This window comes from Vulpes lagopus, chromosome 15, assembly GCF_018345385.1.
Source record: "Vulpes lagopus strain Blue_001 chromosome 15, ASM1834538v1, whole genome shotgun sequence".
Lineage (NCBI taxonomy): Eukaryota > Metazoa > Chordata > Mammalia > Carnivora > Canidae > Vulpes > Vulpes lagopus.
In genome coordinates this window covers 44,522,169-44,542,637 of record NC_054838.1, presented here as the reverse complement: position 1 = coordinate 44,542,637, position 20,469 = coordinate 44,522,169, and the positions used below count along the sequence as shown (strand labels likewise).

The 20,469-nt window shown below is 35.5% G+C and overlaps 1 protein-coding gene across 6 annotated transcripts in view; it reads left to right on the top strand.

Moving 5' to 3' along the window:
• Positions 1 to 20,469, top strand: part of MTMR2 (myotubularin related protein 2) — a 120,910-nt gene that overhangs the window by 67,036 nt on the left and 33,405 nt on the right. For 5 of the 6 annotated variants that reach the window (XM_041730783.1, XM_041730780.1, XM_041730782.1 and 2 more), the window contains 5 exons: positions 4,564 to 4,639; positions 8,769 to 8,863; positions 9,019 to 9,129; positions 12,135 to 12,236; positions 13,391 to 13,474. In XM_041730783.1, the coding sequence (XP_041586717.1) occupies positions 4,594 to 4,639; positions 8,769 to 8,863; positions 9,019 to 9,129; positions 12,135 to 12,236; positions 13,391 to 13,474 (438 nt within the window). In that variant the 5' untranslated portion in view covers positions 4,564 to 4,593. The remainder of the gene's footprint in view (positions 1 to 4,563; positions 4,640 to 8,768; positions 8,864 to 9,018; positions 9,130 to 12,134; positions 12,237 to 13,390; positions 13,475 to 20,469) is intronic. The other variant, XM_041730784.1, reaches the window with a different exon arrangement.

The following is a 20,469-nucleotide window of genomic DNA, read 5'->3' as shown; positions in this document are numbered from 1 at the left end:
AGAATAACTTCCTCTTGCCATCATACATATCAGGGAGGTTACAGCATTTTCTTTCAAAGATCTGCTAACATTTGTTACTGTTTTCTAGAGTATCATTTTACAGATAAGTTGAAGCTGGCCTGATCTTGCTTTTACATGCAACTTCCGCCAGACCTCTCTCTTTTGGCCTGTATTGTCATGGGTTGTCTTTTAATATTTATAGTTAAAAAAATATGCTACAATTCACCTAGGCATATTTCTGTCCATTGATTTTTGGGGAGGGGTGCAAGAGGGAGAGAGAGAACCTTAGGCAGGCTCCGCACTCAGCCTGATGCAGGGCTTGTTCTTACAATCCTGAGATCATAACCCAAGTTAAAATCAAGAGTTGGATGCTTAACAGACTGAGCTACCTGGGTGCTCCTCTGTTCATTGATTTTTATGTGGAAACTGGTAAACTCTTTTGGTCAACAAATTTAGAAAATCTTTATTCATTTCAAAAATATGTTCTTCAGTTGTATCTTGGATTATTGCTCCTATTCTGTTTTAATGTTTTTTCTTTCAGGAAATGGGAGTTCTTGTATTGGTTTTTTATCATCTTCCCTTATGTTTTTTATCTTTCTTTTTTCCTATAAAGTCTTAGAGCAGTCTTCATTTTTGCCCTCAACATAAATGCTGTTTTCTGAATAATCAATTCAGTTCTTTATTATTTCCAACACAAATTTTATTACTACATTTTAAATTTTTGCAATAATTCTTTATCTTACCCATTTTTTTGAGTCTCATTGTGTCTCTCCTTATGACTTCCTGTTTTTATTTCTTAAGGAATATGGTCGATTTCCTTTTGGTTATACCAAATAGCTTATAAATGTTTCTACTAATGGCTATAGAGAATTCTTTTCAGAAGACTGCTTTTTTGTTGAGCCTCAGGCTGATACCTCATTTTCCTTGCCAAATAATCCTTTTTTCTAGGCTCTGTTTTTTTTCTCTTCTATTTAAGGATAAGTTTGTTCATAATCAGTGTTTGCCAACAAAGGGTCTGGATTGCCCTTGGCCCTGCTCTGTTTACTCATTTGGGTCCTTTTCGTATCTTCAGCTCTAAAGTGAGTTGTTTATGTATATCCTCTAGTGTATGCCTAAGTGTTAAAAGTCTGCCATCTTGGGCAGTTTTTCTGGGCAGATATGGGATCTTGACTAGCTTTTCTTCATTGCCTTGCTCTCTGACATTCTTGTCAGTGCAAGTATAAGAGAGCCTACGGCTCTGAACATGCACTACTTGCATGAATTTCCCTGTCTATTTTCTCACTTTATAAAGCTTTACTTTGAAGATTATGCCTTCCGTACACTGTGTGTTTGTGCCAGAACTGCCTTCCTCTCTATCCCTGTATACAACACACATTATCTGAGGTTGGCAGTTTTCTTCTGAGTGTAGAAATCTAGAAAGAGTGGAAGTGTGATGAACAACACCGTAGCAGCTACAAGGATGTATAGCCGTGCGGTGTGGGAATTCCTGTGGCTTTGTAGTGACATAATCTTTGTATTTCCAAGTCTGGTGGTAGATGAGGGCAAAGGATAAAGCATTTTAAATGATCTTTCACATATTGAATGTTTGATTTTGGTTCTTTTTTGTACTGTGTTATTTGTACCTTTTTAAAAAGATTTGAGATAAAGCCTGAGAGAGAGCACAAGCAGGGAGGAGGGGCAGGGAGAGAGAGAGAGAGAGAGAGAGAGAGAGAGAGAGAGAGAAGCAGACTCCCCACTGAGCAGGAAGCCTGATGCGGGGCTCCATCCCAGCACTCCAGGATCTGTGAACTGAGCTGAAGGCAGACACTTAACTGAGTGAGCCACCCAGGTGTCCTATTTGTGTATTTCAATCTAATTCTGTTGTTTTCATGATTAGTAGAAAATTTTACCAGATTTTAGTCATCAGTTGTTAGTCTGAATTTCTATTATTGTGATTAATAGAAAATATTTATTAAGTTATATATTATGTGTTGACCCTGGTATAAATGCTTTAAATGTATTAACTCATTTAACAGTTTTGTGGGGCAGTAGTATTATTACCATTTTATAGAGGCATAACGAAGTTGAGCACTCTGCCCAAGAGTACTTAGCATGTACTTAGATGGGATTGGAACCCAGGAAAAGTCTATATATTTGCATATTTCAAGTTTATAACCTGCTTTTCTGCATCTTCATAGGCTCATCCTTCCTCTTTCTCTTCCTCTATCTTTTTCTCCCTCCCTCCTTCTGATCTCTTTCTTTCTTCTATGACTTCATAAAAGGCTATATCAGGAACTGGCAACTAGGTGCCATTCAAAAATATGACATTTTATTAATTTTCGAATGTGGAATATAAAAAATATGTATATATTTTAGTTCTTTAGGTATTGCATTAAGATTACTTTATGAAACAATTAAACTTTTGAAAGTATGTTATAATTTATTTAGACTGCAACTTTATTGAACAGAATTAATTTATTCTTTATAGACCTTAGTTTATTGGCCTTAGGTGAACACCGGGCTGTGGCAATGTCTAACCCTTTTATCTAATCCTCCCTGAGCACCTAACTTAAACTAAGGAATGACTTAATTATCAAGAAGAATTAAATTCATTAGATTAGTACTGCCTAGTATGAGCATCACTGGAAATATGGCTATTGAGCACTTGAAATGTGCTAGACTGAGATATGCTATAAGTAGAAAATACACTCTGATTTCTAAGGTGTATATGAATAAAATAATATAAAATATATCATTAATACTTCAAAAATGAGTATGACATGTTGAAATGACAATATTTTTTACTTATTAGATTAAATAAAATATATTATTAGAATGAATTTTGCCTATTTTTCTTTGTTTAATGTGACTATATAGATAATTAAAAATTACATATGTGGCTCGTGTTATATTTCTATCTGGTATTCTAAAGATATATCTCTTCTCTCAGGGTCTGGTAGCAGGAGAACAGATAAGTGGTTAGGAGTGGTGTGGTAAGTGCCAGATAGGAGATCCTGCTTAAGAGACCTCTACCCAAGTGTGAGGGCCTCCAAGAAGGTGACCTTTAAAGCAGCAGTGGTTTTTTTTCTTCCTCTTTCCCTTGTTTTGAAGACTCTAAGTCTATTTTTCGGACTGAAGGAAATAAAAGTCAAAAGTTACTTAAAACAAATCTTTGAGAATCTTTTTTCTAGTGGTCTTTTTTTTTTTTTTTTTTTTTAAGTCTAATGAAATGAGTCAGGGTTGAAGCAGAAGACCTGACTGCGCAGAGACCACTGCTCTGCCCTGACCTCAAACTGGCTTAGCCTAAACCAAATTGATGCTGTGTCCTTTGCTAAGTTTGGAACAAAGGTCAGTTTGAGATCTTTTGAGTTCAGGTGTCTGGGGGACATCTGAATGAGGAGGAACATTAGCATTTGGACGAATGGAACCTAGTGTCCCAAAAAAAATCTCAGTTGGCATTGTAGATTGAAGTTAGGTGAAGTCATAGATAAGGTATAAGATATCAGGAAGTGAGTAAAGTGAGATACAGACAAACCTCTGAGGAACAGGGAAGGTTGAGAAAAGGGAATTAAAGGTCAAATGAAAGAGAATGGTCAAGAAGGAAGAGTTTAATAGGACAGTGTGCCTTCAGAAGCAGACAAGTGTAGGTAGTGTCAAATGTAGTTGAGAGATAAAAATAAAGACTGAGAAATGTTCATTTTCTTTAATAATGAGGTCATTGGGAAGAACATGGGTTCCTTGGAAGGGTTGGGTTAGATGGCAAAGCCAGATTGCAGAATGTCATGGAATTACTGGGAGCTAAAAAATTGGAGACAATGACCACTATTGTTTGGTTGTGAAAGAGGTGGAGGTGAGGAGGCTCATGGTAGTGGCTAGGGGGATGTATTTATATTTAGCATATGACAACGTGTGTGTGTATGTGTTTGTATCTTATTTGGGTTGTCAATCCATTATATAATTGTATTTCTCTATCTTTACATTCTTGGAATCTAGTGTCGTGTTCAGTAACAGTTGTTGATTATGATTTTAATCTATTTAATAAGTCTTTTTCAACAAGATACTTTATCACCATCATTTGCAAATTCTCTAAACATTAAATCTACATCAGAGCTTGATTTTATCTGGGTTTGAACTAAGGCCCCTGGGCATGGCTAGATGGAAAGAACATGGGCTGTGCAGTTCCCTAACTGTAATTCATATCTAGATTCTAACTTGTTAGCTGAGTGATCTTGACCAAGTTAATTGTCCCTTCTGGCTCGTTTTTCCTCATTTAGGAAATGAGGATAATAACACCTACCCTTTATAGGGCTGTTGTGGAATACATTGAGAAAACGTGTCAGGTGTTTTATATGGTACTGTGCATGAAGGTAGGCACTTAGGAAATGCTGTGTAGAAAAATAGCAACTTCACATGTTATACGTGCCAATACCACAATTTTTATAATTTGATTTAAAGTTGCATCTGTGATATAATGTTATACCTTTAAATTAAAAGCAAGCATGCTCAACTGAAATTTGAGTAAAAAAATAGCCTTTGAATAAAACATGTTTCTTTTCTTGCTCCCTCCTCCCGTTTCCAATCCAGGTCCTGAGGGAATCTAACAAATTAGCAGAAATGGAAGAACCACCCTTGCTTCCAGGAGAAAATATTAAAGACATGGGTCTGTAATGGTATTTTTTGTTGAATTTCTTTCTCCTTTCTGAGTGCACAGATTATTAGTACTCTTGATGTATAGAGACCAGGTTCACTGTCCAAGATACCACCTGTCCGGCCGCGTTCATTGCTGCCAATCTTCCCAACATTTGGTGTGTCCTCTGAGCCTAGATCTACCACACCTATTGGTTATGTTTGTAGTTGGACTTTAGGGAAACATGCAAATTCAAATATATTATGCTTCTTCCCTGGATTGCTTTACATTCATTCAAAGTAGGTGGCTTTTTTTTTAAACGCTGAATTTTCTTTTCTTTTCTTTTCTTTTCTTTTCTTTTCTTTTCTTTTCTTTTCTTCTCTTCTCTTCTCTTCTCTTCTCTTCTCTTCTCTTCTCTTCTTTTCTTTTCTTTTCTTTTCTTTTCTTTTCTTTTCTTTCTTTCTTTTCTTTTTAAAATTTATTTATTCATGAGAGACACAGAGAGAGAGGCAGAGACATAGGCAGAGGGAGTAGCAGGCTCCATGCATTGAGCCCGATGTGGGGACTCGATCCCGGAACTCCAGGATCATGCCCTGAGCTGAAGGCAGATGCTCAACCACTGAGCCACCCAGGCGTCCCTTTGCTGAATTTTCAAAAGAATATTTCGTTGTTTTGAATGACTGAAGACTTTTTTTTTTTTTGAATGACTGGTTTGCCTAGATAAAACATTAAATTGTTACTTTGTACAAGTGATTTTTCTTAAAATACATTCTTTTTGTTTCCCTTACTTTTTCTACTCTGAATAAACTTGTGTCAATTTTTGGATGAAAATATTTCATCTCCATTGCAAAGCAAGCTGTTTCCATGTAAGTGCTTTTCTTTTGCAGCCTAAAGAACTAAGCATTAACTTATTGTATGGACTGGCAACAGGCATTTAAGATATTTTTTTTTTGTCTTCATGCTTTTACTTTGTTAAATCTGTGTGGTAGTCTACAAAATACCATAGCTTTGGGAGAATAAACTATTAGGAGAATAAAGTAAAGGGCTTCTTAACCAAAAAAACACCAACTTTCATTTTACTATCAATTTATAATGTGTGGTAGAAGAGGAGCCAGCGAGGGAAGTTGAGGAATGAAGAGAGTGTGGTACTGTGTGAACTAGAGCAAGCCAGACTGTATATTTATCTTTGTCCAGGTAGGTCCTTTACTTCTCTACTTCTGTATCTTGGATTCAGTTCTTCCTGTGCATTGAGTGCCATCTCACCATTTTTGCCCATCTAAAGGTTACCTGCCATTGGGGCATAACTCACATGCCTATGTTCCTCAGACATTTTAGGATCCTACACCTGGATGGACTTCCCTTTCATTGTATTACTTAGAGTATGTTTTTGTGCCTCTTTTTCTGTACAGATTGTATGCTCTTATCTATTACATTTGTCTGTATAAATTTTATGTCCTTATAGATATGTATTTTCAAGGTCACTTTAGCCTACCTCACAGAAAATATGGCTTCTTCCCATGAACTCAGTGAAAATTTGAGAGGGTTAGTAAATCTAAGCTCTTTTGGTACCACTAGGCAGTACCAATATTGCAGAATTTAGAGGAATTCCTAATATATTAAATATTCTGATTCAAAATAATCTAGACTTGATGGTATGTAAAAATGATATTTAACGTAAAGCGTAAGGCTAGAATGATCTAGAATATGTTAATTCCTGTAGAAAAGACATTCGATGTTTAGTTGGTCTAATGTCAATCTGCAGTTTAGGTTTTTTTTTTTAATTTTTATTTATTTATTTATGATAGAGAGAGAGAGAGAGAGAGAGAGGCAGAGACACAGGCAGAGGGAGAAGCAGGCTCCATGTACCGGGAGCCCGATGTGGGATTCGATCCCGGGTCTCCAGGATCGCGCCCCGGGCCAAAGGCAGGCCCCAAACCGCTGCACCACCCAGGGTTCCCTGCAGTTTAGTTTTTTAAGTTAGTGTTAGGAACATCACAGCGTGCTTTTAAGGAAGTAACAGTCTCAGAGTATCGTGGCCTGGGCATATCAGGAGAAGAGAGAGCCCCAGAGTCCAGTGTTTCAACCTTTAACACAGGAGTCAGATGGTGCTATGTTAAGCGGCTTGGCTTTGCATTGTGTGATGGAAAGAGACTTGAATTTGTCATCAGAGGAACTGCATTCAAGTCTTAATCTTAGCAGTTCCTGGTTCTGAAATATTAGGCTATTTGTTATGCTTCTCTGAGCCCAGGTATTCTCATTTAAAATTTGTAGGTATAATTATAGGTCTTATATACAAGGTTTGGTATATTGAGGTTAAAGGAAGTGCTCAAGGTGAAAAATATTTCATAAATTTTGAAGTGCTAGGCCATCAGAGCTGGTGGTTACTATTATCATTTGCTCTAGTATGGTTTCCGGTCAGAATGTCTCATCTGCCTGATGCAAACCCTGCTAAGCATAGACTCTCTCTTCAGCTGCCAGCCTGAGGAGGAAAGGTAAAGAGGACAGAACAGAGCAGAGCCTAATGATTGATGATAACAGTAACAGAGATAAAAACCCTTATGTATGTATAGTACTTTCAATTTTGGAAGTACTTTGATGAATATTATCAAAGGGTAAGGTGTAACAAAAACATGGGACTAACAGGGACATTTCTTGTATTAGCATATAGAATAATGAGGTTGATTTTCTTGTGTGAGTAAGAAAACTGGCTCTGGAAAGAATCCAGAAGTGTTTTAGTAACATTTAATAAAACTTCTCTAAAAAAAAAAAAAATAAATAAAAAAAAAATAAAACTTCTCTACTTGAGGTGAAAATTTATGAGAGCAAGAAAATATATGCAAGGCAGGTTTGTGTATCTTTCCATAATAATGGGTTAATTTAATTAATTAATTAATTAATTCATGAGAGATACAGAGAGAGAGAGAAAGAGGCAGAGACAGAGGCAGAGGGAGAAGCAGGCTCCATGCAGGGAGCCTGACATGGGACTTGATCCTGGGTCTCCAGGATCATGCCCTGGGCTGAAGGAGGCGCTAAACTGCTAAGCCACCAGGGCTGCCCGGGTTTATTTAATTTTAAAGACGTCCCTCTAAATGAAACATGCATTGGAAAGAATTCAAAAAAATGTAGCTCATTCTTGAACATTCCTGAGGGAAGATTTTGAAGGTTAGAAATGTTTGTTATAAGATCAGTCTCATTTTAGCTTGCATAAAAAGTGTTCAGTCCTTCGAAATGGTGAGTAAAAAGCAAGGTCAGGAAGTTGTAATAATTTATTAAATGTGTTTTATGTCCTTGGAAAGTTCTTAGCAATTTGTTCCTCCTAGTAGTGCCTTCCTCTCTGGAGTGATGAAGATACTTCTTTATTTATTCGTTTGCTGCTGTAATGACATACCAGGGATTTATGAATATCTTAAGGTGTGAAAAAGTTTGGAGTGGGCTTATGAACTCTACCATATTAAATATTATTTTGAGCTAGTGGTAGCTGAGTTATCTTGCTTAAGGAATGTTTAAAAAGCATTATGCGGTGTAGATTCATCAATTATCATTTAATAGAACAATGTTCATAGTTATTTGTCTACAAGGTTCGACATCAGTTGTTTGGTCAGGAATATAATATTCTCTTATTTTACTATTATCTTTCTAAGAAATTATAGTTTCATATACATTGCATTTCTCTGACAATATTTTCCCTGTTAGTATAATCAAGTCAGGAGTTTCTGGTATCATATATTACAGATATATTTTTAGAGGAATGTTGACAAATCAGACCGAGCAGAAGACAACCAGGAGATTGGTGAGGTGATCTAGAAACTGTGATGACTGGTGACTGTGGCTTGAGACATTTGCTGTTATTAACCACTTTACTACTACCCTCCCACCACTACTCCAACTTCCACAAGTGTTTTATCCAGCAGGGGTAGTGGCTAGCCTTGTCTCCTGTCTGAGGGTAGGGGGTATCTCTGCCTCTTTAGTCCTTGCCAAGTTTCTGCATGGTCGCAAGCCTAGATTTGGCTTCTGAGTTCTGTTGGGACACTGACTCTGTGATATTTGAGCATAGGTTAGAACAGCAGTCAGGATTTTAGTACATTTCACTTGTGAAGAGATGAAAGTGCAGTTTTTAATAGTGCATGATATATACTAAAATGTGGACTCTTTGTTTTTGCAGCCAAAGATGTAACTTATATATGTCCATTCACTGGTGCTGTACGAGGAACTCTGACTGTCACCAATTACAGGTTATATTTTAAAAGCATGGAACGGGTAAGACTTGTTGAATTAGATTTTTATATGTACATCTGTGTGTTGTTCGCAGTTTTGTTCATTTTTGCTCATTTTTAATTCAGGCATTTCTAATTAAGATAATTGTACAGAATCAATTGCTCAGTTTTAATAGTTTATTTCTTTCCTTCCTTTAGGATCCCCCATTTGTCCTGGATGCCTCTCTTGGTGTAATAAGTAGAGTAGAAAAAATTGGCGGTGCTTCTAGTCGAGGTGAAAATTCTTATGGACTGGAGACTGTGTGTAAGGTAAATGTTATATTTATGTGATTTTATTTGTTTTGAAAAGCTTTCTATTAAATAGAGCCTATAGGTAGAAACTGGTTTCCAAACAGTCAAATACATTTCATACTGAAATATCATTCTAGAAGACTTAACATTTAGGGGTAATAAAAGGTGATCTGTTATGAATTAGGCTTGAATTCTTTTGGACCTCGTACAAGGTACTTTGACATTGATTATTTCATGCTGAGCCTCAAAAAATCTGAAGTAGGCATGATAGACATTATTACCTTTAATTTACAAATTGGAGGGATCCCTGGGTGGCGCAGCGGTTTGGCGCCTGCCTTTAGCTCAGGGTGCGATCCTGGAGACCCGGGATCGAATCCCACGTCGGGCTCCCGGTGCATGGAGCCTGCTTCTCCCTCTGCCTATGTGTCTGCCTCTCTCTCTCTCTCTCTCTGTGACTATCATAAATAAATAAAAATTAAAAAAAAAAATTTACAAATTGGAAGCAGGGCTGATCAGTGAAGGCATAGGACTTCATAGTGGAAGAACTGGCTCTCATATATTCATCATCACCTGTCTTTTCTATTTATAGTTCTCATAATTTTTCTGCTTCTTAAACAATGGTGTGGAAAATGTGACATTACATACCTTTCCTATTTTCTTATCTAACTCATATTCTTTTTTTCCTCATGATCAGCTCCATTTTATTTTCCTCCCTGTATTTATTATTGCCATGAATATTCTCTAACTCAGAGAATTTACCTGTTGTAAAATTTTAATTCCAACGTAGTTAATATACAGTGTTGTATTAGTTTCGGGTGGACAATATAGTGATTAAATAGTTCCATTTGTTACTCAGTTTTCATCAAGATAAATGTACTCTTAGTCCCCATCACCTATTTCCTTCATCTCCCCTCTGGTAACCATCGATTTTCTATAGTTAAGAGTCTGTTTCCTGGTTCGTCTCTCTTTTTTCTTTTGTTCATTTGTTTTGTTTCTTAAATTCCATAGGAGTGAAATCATATGGTATTTGTCTTTCTCGGACTGGCTTATTTTGCTTAGCATTATACTACTACTACTAAATATTATTATATTATACTAATAATAATATAATAATATAGTTAGAGATAACTACATCCATGACATTGCAAATGGTAAGAGTTCATTCTTTTTACACTTGAGTAATATACCATTTTATGTGTGTGTATGTGTGTGTGTATATATATATATATTTTCTTCATCTTCTTTATCCATTCATCCCCTGATGGACACTTGGACTGCTTCCATAGTTTGGCTATTGCAAATAATGCTGCAATAAACATAGGGAAGCATGTATCCATTCAAATTAGTGTGTTTGTATTCTTTGTGTAAATACCCAGTAATGTGATTACTGGATTGTAGGATAGTTCTATTTTTAATTTTTCGAGTAACCTCCATACTGTTTTCCACAGTGTTTGTGCCATTTTGAATTCCCATCAAGAGTGAGGGAGGGTTCCTTTTTCTCCACATCCTCACCAACACTTGTTGTTTCTTGAGTTTTTGATTTTAGCAATTCTGACAGGTGTGAGGAGATATCCCATTGCTGTTCTAATTTGATGATGTCTAACTCATATTCCTTAAATGTATTGATACTTGAAGGAAACCTAAATTTTTCATCATTCTTTTCAGTCATAGCTATTTCATACCTGGAGTCACCTCAGTAGGTCACTGTTCTCATTATGGCCTAATAAACACCCATGCACATTTTAATTCTAGTAATTCATAAGTTACTTTCTTATGATAATATTAGAAGTTTTGTGAATCTAGTAATAAAGGTAATGACTTTGTAATAGTTATTTTTATGCCTTTCTGTTATAGTCAGAAGGGCTCTTAAGAGTATAGTAGCTGTCAACCATGTGTCGAGCACATTGTCTCCTGATCACTTTTCTGTAATCTAAGAGTAAATAGAGCATAGAATATAAGAGGACACGAGAGAGGGAGACTTTTAAATCTTGGTCATGTTAAATATAATTTCTTCCTTGAAACAAGACCATTATCAACAAACCCAAACATTTGTAGGGCCCCTGCTTTGGTACTTCTAGATAACTATAATTAATGAAGTGATTATGGATATATCTACTAGTTTAAAAATATATACTGAGGGAAAAAAAAGGTATTACCTTTGGTTTCGGCCCATGTTTGTTTTAAAGTATGATAAGGCTAGTGTCCTAGTTTTGGATCAGATTTGTAATAAAATGCCCTACTTGTTCATGTACTACAGGTGCATTAGAGTACTGTGTCTCTGTATTCACTTTTACAGAATGGGATATAATAAAGCTATTTTGAATTCTGCCTTAGATTAAAACACTTAGATAAAATGAGTAGTCTTGAAATTATTCTTAATCCCCGTGTTTTCCTCCCCGCCCCCCCCGTGTTTTCCTTAGCATATACATATGCTAGGAGATGTTTGACGAACTTAGACGTGGAGAGGAGGAAGAGGTATAAGTAGAGTGTAATTCTGTCAGTCTAGTATGAAGAGTCTTATGAAGAGCCAATGAAAATGAGCCCTGGGAAGGGATGTGAAGTAGGAAAGTTAGGACCGGGCATGATGGAAGCAAAGACACTTTGGAAATAAAACACGAGCTAATCAGGTTTTTAATAGGGAAATTCATGACAGAAAATGGGCTTTCATAGGGAAAGGACATACACTGAGCTGTGTATCAGTGATGATAGTGAGCTTCAGATTTAATATCTTTTATCTCTAGTGCATGCATCAGATGGTGTCTCCTTTCCTGGTCTATCCTGAGCACATAAGCAGAAATAAAATTTCTGTGCTCTGAATTTTGCCTTGTATTAGAGGGTCTTGTGTGTGTTTTTTTTCTCTTTCAATAAGGCATTGTGATTTCCCTGTCTCCAGGAACTGCTGTCTTATTTTTGTATTCCACATTCACATACCTTAACATTTTACAAGATAGTTCCAAGTTACCCTCTGTGTTCATTAAATAAAAGAACAGTTATAGATGTCTTGGAACCTAAATATTTTCTAGGATATTCGGAATTTACGGTTTGCTCATAAACCTGAGGGGCGAACAAGAAGATCCATCTTTGAGAATCTAATGAAATATGCATTTCCTGTCTCTAATAACCTGGTAAGATGTTTTTTATCTTTGAAAAATGTGTATCTTAATTTTTGGTGTGATGTAAAGAAACTTTTGTGCGGTGTAAAGAAACTTTTGGTGTGGTGTAAAGAAATTTGGGTGCAGCGTAAAGAAAGGCTACCTAGAATCTACATTTGCGATCCTACTTTGCTATTAAACCTGTTGTATAAGTTAGGTGTAATCTAATCTCTTGGAACAGGTGTTTTTTTGTTTTGTTTTTTTTCTTTTTTTTTTTTTTTTTTTTAGTATGAAATGAGAAGCCTGGACTGACTGATTGGCAAGGTCTGTTCCTGCCTGTGGACATTCTATAATCATATGATTTTTCTCTCCAGGGTGTTCCCATGATGAAAAGCTATCTGTGGTCTTCATTAGGAGTTGAAATCTCCTTTTTAAAAGGAGCTGAGAGTTAGGTCTAGCAATTTTAGGAAGAAAGAGTGGGCAAATACTTAGCTGAATTCCTGCTCTCTGCTAGTGATGGGGTGTTAGGCCCCCCCATCAACATTGTATAATCTAACTTCCACATTAGCCCTGTGGTAGTAAATATTATTTACTCTTATTTTAGAGTTGAAACCAGCAATGAACTCAAGGGCACAGCTAGTAGAGAGTAAAATTTGGAATCAATACTGATCTTTTGATTCTTGTTTGAATGTTTTCCATTATAGTTTCTGTCATTCTGTCTACATAAATGATAAATTAGATTTTCTTTTGGTACACTGCATGCCACAAAAAATATTTTTATTCAGTATGTTTTAGAAAATATAGCATAAACTTCAGCTCTTTAACTGCTGACATCTGTGATATAAAACTATTTATATTGGAAGATGTCTTTTATTATGTAAAGCCTTTCATTATTTAGAAGTAAACCTGAACAGCTGATATGTAAAGGAACTATGATGGTATGTTAGCATTTGTACATCTTGGTGGTGGGCTTCTGTGCTTTTCTATGTGTTTGAAAATATGAAAAAACAAGACATACTTAAAATTATAAAATAAGAGGTAAAAGAGCAATATAAAAAAGGACACCGATACAAAAAGTCCTTGCAGATAAGTAAATGAAAATTTTGGGTGTGATAAGGATACATTTCTGATTCATTACCTCCTGAAATGTCTCTTTGTAGCTGTTAATTCTGTTTACTGCTTTGTAGCCTCTTTTTGCTTTTGAATACAAAGAAATATTCCCTGAAAACGGGTGGAAGCTGTATGACTCTCTTCTAGAGTATAGAAGACAGGTATGTACTTTTGTTCTTTCAGTTTTAATATTCTGTATCATTTTCATTACAACAAAAAATGGTGGAAGTAAACAGCCTTATGTAGTTTTGTGGGTTTTGTTGTTTTTTTAATGAAGGCTAATTCTGATTTCTTGTCTGCCTTTCAGTTTCTTTAAATTGTTTTGATACAATACTAGTGATCTTTTATGAATCTTTACTCATCTATGAGCTAACAAGTGAACCAGCTTATTAAAAAATGTTTAATAATGGTAAGAATTAAATGGTAAATACATTTTCATATTCTTATATGCCATTCAACATTATTCACTCACACTTTTCTCTTTTGGATATCCTATAATTCTGAAAAAATTTCTTAGTAGTTCTGCTTATAATTTAGCTCCCCATGAAATTTTGAAAGTTTTAGATCTCCATAGAGGACACACTTATACATAAAATATTAACAGATAAAAAAAAATATTAACAGATAAAATCTGATAGTATACAAAAGAAATAATGTATCATGACTAAGGTGGTTGGTTTACTATGAGAAAACCTATCAGTGTAGTTCACCACAGTAAGAGATAAAAGCAGAATTCATTCTGGAAATCTGTGTGACAGTCTGTCATCCTCCCTGTTTTCTCTTAGTACACTACTTCCCAGAGCCTTTTTCTGAATATTTAAATTCTACCTAAAATATCTTTTAACTTTTGACATGTCCACTCTGCTTTCTTGAGAATTTAAGTTCAGACACTTTGATTGTTTCTTTGGTAATCATTAGATTTGAGATCCAGATTATTCTAGAATTCAAATAGAAAATAAACTGTGGTTTTTGTATTTAGATTTCAAACATTGCTTTTGAATTATGAATTATGAATTATCAAACATTGCTTTTGAAGTTTCTAATTTATTTAAGTTTGTTTCACAAAGCAAGGAAGAGTAAAAACCACCACTAGAGAACTAAAGATATCCAAATGGCTTGAAACAGAGTTTGTTGCTCAATAGCATGTGGTCAGTAAAATGGAAAAAAAAAGTTTTTTTTAAGATTTTTATTTATTTATTCATGAGAGACAGAGAGAGACACAGAGACATAGGCAGAGGGAGATGTAGGCTCCATGCAGGAAACCCGATGTGAGACTTGATCCCCGAACGCCGGGATCACTCCTTGAGCCCAAGGTAGATGTTCAACTGCTGAGCCACCGAGGTGTCCCAAACAGAAAATTTCTTATTCACTTGCAAAGCCATCAGCTTGGCAAAGTATGAAGCAGATTCTACACAGTAAAAGGATCAACTAAAAATCAAGTGTCTACAAGTAATATTGAGAGATTTTTGCTAATTCAAAAAGCCAATGTCAGAATTAGGTGAGAAAGCAATCAGAAATCTAACAAATGTCCTTAGAATTGTCAAAATGAGAAATAGTTTCTGGGAGTCTCGGCAAAAATTGTCATCTGTTCTAGTAGCATCCAACATAGAACTCTGGAAAGCAGATGAAATATCCGTGTCCACATAAAAGAAATAAGTCACTGTGAAAAAAGAGAAAATAAAGAGTAAATAAACAACTATAATCCTATAGAAAGAGAATTACAAGATTAGGAAATGTGGCTTTCAGAATAGAGCATTGAACTCTGTGTTAAATGATACAGATGTTTTATGATCTTTGACTTTCTCAACGAACTTTCGACTTCTTTTCTGCAGAGCTAACTCTTTGTCTCTGAGGTAACTAAAATGGCATATTGTGTAGAAGAGAACACTGTATTTCTTGTGGTTAGATGATTCAGGTTCTGGGGTTGATTTTGATGTATACTAATATTATTACAGGAGAAAATGAAGATAATCTTTTAATATAAACCTTAAGACTAAAGATAAAGCATCAGAGTGTTTCTTTTTTTCTTTTCAATAAAAAAAATTACAAGTGGTAATACTTGCACTCTGTATAAAATTTAGAAGTACAAAAGGGTATATGGAAAGGTAGGTTTCCCTTCCAGCACAGCCTTGTCCCCCACTATTCCAGTACCTCTACTCTTAGAAAATAATGTTGCTGGTTGCCTATGTATTCTTTCAGAGATTTTATGCCTTTTTCATTTAATGTATTTTGGAGGATACATACCATCTCAGAACAAACAGATGGGCCTCTTCTTTTTTCTTTAAAGTTGATGTGTAATTCACATACCATAAAATGTACCACTTTAATGTATAGTCCACTGGCTTTTAACATAGGTACAAAGTTGTGCAACTATTACCACAGTCGAATTCCATAGCATTTGGAAGACCGAGAGACCGAGTTTGCATACAATCTCTACTCTCACTCTTAAATAAATGTTCTTGAATGAGCCATTTTTGTCATAGTGCTTTTAGTTTTTACTTGGTCATAAGGATTGTTTTATAGGAATGTTTGAAGGATTAGTAATATATAGGAAGGTATTTTATTAACCAAAGAAATCTATCCAAATGATCATTATTGTTTTTATTACTTTGTAAAGCTCTAAAAACAGAAATCATGACTGGTTAGCTTCATGGTGTGCAGCCATTAAAACATGAAAGGAAAGCCACATACATTAATTCTATAGACCTATACATTATAGTGCTGATCATACAATTTTTAATGGGCAAAATTATTAATAACTATTTAAATTTGTTATGTAAGAGGATGTTTCTTTAACTCTTGATGCATGTAGTGATTATACAGAGGACCCTTGAAATTGGTGGATAAGATCAAGGAAAATCATCAAGTTGCTAAAAGAGTAAAAATCAGTATTAAGAAAGTGAACATGGTCTTCTACAGAAATATTTAATCATAAGGTAAATATGTTGCTTAACAAATTTGGGAAACATTCAAGTCCAGTCAAGGAAAACAGAATTTATCCTCAGAACTATAGTATAAATAACTAAGGAAGGCTATAAGCCAGTTATTTTGGTTGTAACTTGACTCTGACAAATGGATACATTAACTGAAAGGCAGTGATTTGCAAGAAGAGTGTAAAAATGTATGCCGAATATCAGTAGTTGTCAGTAAGTCTTTAGTACGTCTACAAAAAGTGCACGCTGATTAGTCAACTCTACTTTTCAGGTTGGAAGGCAGTTCATTTAGGGGCAATAGATGTGTTACCGTATCTACAAATAGGAAGACAATAGCCATTAATGTAATTTAAGTCAGTGCTTCTACCCTCACTCTGCCAGTTTCCTGAAGAATGTGACACAATCCCTCCAGTAGTAATAGTTCTCCCAAGGAATGATTTTTTAAGGATATGAGAAGGGCTTGAGAGATGGGAGTACATTACATCCCTAATATTTATTTCTCTTATGATGGAAGCTTGTGCCTTTTTACCACCTGACCCCTTCCCTTCAATTTCCTTTCCCCCAACCACAAATCTGTTCTTTCTATCCTTTTCTGAGTTTTTTTTTTTTTTTTTTTTGTAATAGTCCACATGTAAGTGAGATCGTATAGTATTTGTCTTTCTCTGTGTGGCTTATTCCACCTAGCGTAATACCCTTAAAGTCCTTCCGTGTTGCTGTAAGTGATAAGATTTTCTTGCTTTTTCATGGTTGACTAATATTTCATTGTATAAGAATACCACAGCTTCTTTATCCATTCATCCACAAGTGGACATTTGGTTTGCATCCATGTCTTGGCTATAATAAACAGTGCTGCTATGAATATGGGTGGTGCAGTTATCTTTTTGAGTCGCTGTTTTCATTTCCCTTGTATATATCCACAGAAGTGGAATTGCTGGATCATATTGTGGTTCTGTGTTTGAGTTTTTGAGCTTCCTCCATACTGTTTTCCATAGTGGCTGAAAGTTTACAATCCCACCAATGGGGTTTCCTTTCTCCAAATCCACACTAGCATTTGTCATCTCTCCCCCAACCCCCCTGCCCCGCTCTTATTCCTAATGGTGGCCATTCTGACAGGTATGAGGTGATCTCATTGTGGTTTTAATTTGCATTTACCTAATAACTATATTGAGAATCTTTTCATGTGTCTGTTGGCCTCTTATATTTTCCTTTTTTTTTTTTTTAAGATTTTATTTATTTATTCATGAGAGATAGAGAGCGAGTGAGTCAGAGACACGGGCAGAGGGAGAAGCAGGCTCCATGAAGGGAGCCCAATGTAGCCTCAATCCTGGGACTCCGGGATCATGCCCTGGGCTGGTGGCAAATGCCAAACCACTGAGCCACCCAGGGATCCTCTTATATTTTCTTTTTTGAAGAAATGTTCATTCAGGTCCTTCGACTGTTAAAAAAATTTTTTTTTTAATTTGAGTATAGTTAAGATACAGTGTTACATTAGTATCAAGTGACTTAGTTTTTTGCTGTTGTGTTGCATAAGTTCTTTATATATTTTGGATATTAACCCTTTATCAGTTACACAGTTTGCAAGTATTTTTCATTCTGTAGGTTGTCTTTCACATTGTTTTTGATTTCTTTTGCTGTTCAGAAACTTTTTAATTTGATGTAGTACCAAGTGTTTTTTATTTGTTTCTTGTGCTTTTGGTGTCTTATTCAAAAAATTTGTTGCTAAGATCCATGTCAAGGAACTCCATTCCTGTATTTTCTTCTAGGGCTTTCATGGTTTCAGGTATTTTCTTCTGGGTATTTCATGGTTTTAGGACAAATGCATTTCAGTCCTTAATTCCCCTCTTCCCCCCCCCCCCCTTTTTTTTTTCTTTTTAAAGAGAGGGAGGAGAGATTGGAAGCACAGAAAGGGAATCTTAAGCAGTCTCCATGCCCAGTGCAGAGTGTGATGCAGGGCTCAATCTCACAACCCTGAAATAATGACATGAGTTTAACCAACTGAGCCACCCAGATACCCCCAATCTTTAATACATTTTGAGTTAATGTTTGTGAACGGTGTGATACATGGGGTCCAATTTCATTCTTTACATACGAATATCCAATTACCCAGCACTGTTTATTGAAGAGATTGTCTTTACTCCATTGAGATTTTTGCTCACTTGTCAAAGGTTAGTTGACCATCTATGTGTGAGTTTATTTCTAGCCTCTTGATTCTGTTGTTAGGGTATTTATCTGTTTTAATGTGAGTACCATATTGTTTTGATCACTATGGCTTTATAGTATAGCTTGAAATCAGAAAGTATAAAAGCTCTGGCTTTATTGTTCTTTCTCAGGATTTCTTTGACTATTTGGGGTTTTTTTTGTTGTTGTTCCATATAAATTTTAGGAGTATTTTTTTCTGCTTCTGTAATAAATGTCATTGGGATCTATAAGTCTTGATAGGGCTTATATTGACTCTATAGATTGCTTTTGGTAATATTGACATTTTAACAATATTCTTCCAATTATTGAACATGGGATACCTTTCCATTTATTTGCATCATTGTCCAATTTCTTTTTTCCATGTCCTGTAGTTTTCAGAGTTGAGATCTTTTATCTCCTTCAGTTAGATTTATTTCAAAGTATTTTATTGTTTTTTTTAAAGGTTTTATTCATTTATTTGAAAGAGAGAGAGAGAGAGAGAGAGAGAGAAAGCACAAGTAGGGAGGAGAGGGAGAACCAGACCCCACACTAAGCAGAGAGTCTGACATGGGGCTTGATCTCAGGACCCTGGGAACATGACCTGAGCCAAAGGCAGATGCTTAACTAACTGAGCCACCCAAGTGCCCCATATTTTGTTTTTGATGTTATCATAAATGGGATTGATTTCTTTGTTGTTTTTATTAGTAGATTCATTCTTAGTGCTACTGATTTTTGTGTGTTATTTTTTGTGTCTTGCATCTTCACTGAATTCATTGATTAGATCTAACAGTTTTGAGTTAAGTCTAGGATTTTCTACATATAAAACTATTTTGTCTCAAATAAACATAGTTTTACTTCTTCCTTTCTAACTCTAATACCTTTTTTCCCCTTGTTGGGACTTCTGTTGAATGAGAATGGTGAAAATGGGCACCCTTGTCTTGTTCCTGATCTTAGAGGAAGAGCTTTTATTTACTTATTTTATTATTTTTTATTTTTTTGAGGAAGAGCTTTTAACCTTTTACCATTGAGAATGATTTTAGCTGTGGGCTTGTCAAATACAGCCTTTATTATGTTGAGATATATTCCTTCTTTACCTGATTTGTTAAGAATTTTTATCATGAATGGATGTTGAATTCTGTCAGATGCTTTTCCTGTGTATTTTGAGATGATTGCATGATTCTTTCTACTGATGTGATGTATCTTATTGATTAATTTGCCTTTCTTGAAATATCCTTGCATCTCAGGGATCAGTTCCACTTGATCATCATATATGATCCATTTAATGTGCTGCTGAATTTTGTTTGCTAGTATTTTATTGAGAATTTTTGCATTTATATTCATCAAGGATATTGATATGTAGTTTTCTAGTAGTATCCTTTTTCTGGTTTTGGTATCAGGATAATGCTAGCTTCATAAAATGAGTTTGATTGTTCCCTCTTGTTCAGTTTTTTGGAAGAGCTTGAGAAGGGTTGGTGTTAGATCTTCTTTAATAAAATTCACCAGTGACACCATCTGGTCTTGGGTTTTTCTCTGTTGAGAGATTTTTGATTACTGATTCAGTCTCCTTACTAGTAAGCCGTCTATTCAGAGTATCTGTTTCTTTTTTATTTAGTCTCGGTAAGTTGTCTTAGAATGTTTCCATTTCTTCTAGGTTGTCCAGTTTGTTGGGAATTATTTGTTCATAGTAACCTCTTATAGTAATTTGAATTACTATGTTATCAGTTGGAATGTCTCCTTTTTCATTTATAATTTTGTTGATTTAGGCCCTTTCCCTTTTTCCCTTGGTTAGTCTGCCTAAGAGTTTACCAATTTTATTTTTCTTTTCAGGGAACCAACTCTTAGCTTCTTGTGTTCTCTGATTGGGTCCCTTGGTCAGACAGGCTGAGAGCTATATTCAGCAGTGAGCTTGGCAGTGAGTTAGATTCCCTTCCTGAGTGTGGCAGGAGAAACAGTTCTAAAGCCAGTAAAGCTCTTTGTTATGTTAACTCAAGTTGATCCAGATCCCAAGTTCCCTGACCAAACAGGACCACTAATTTTGTTCTGCA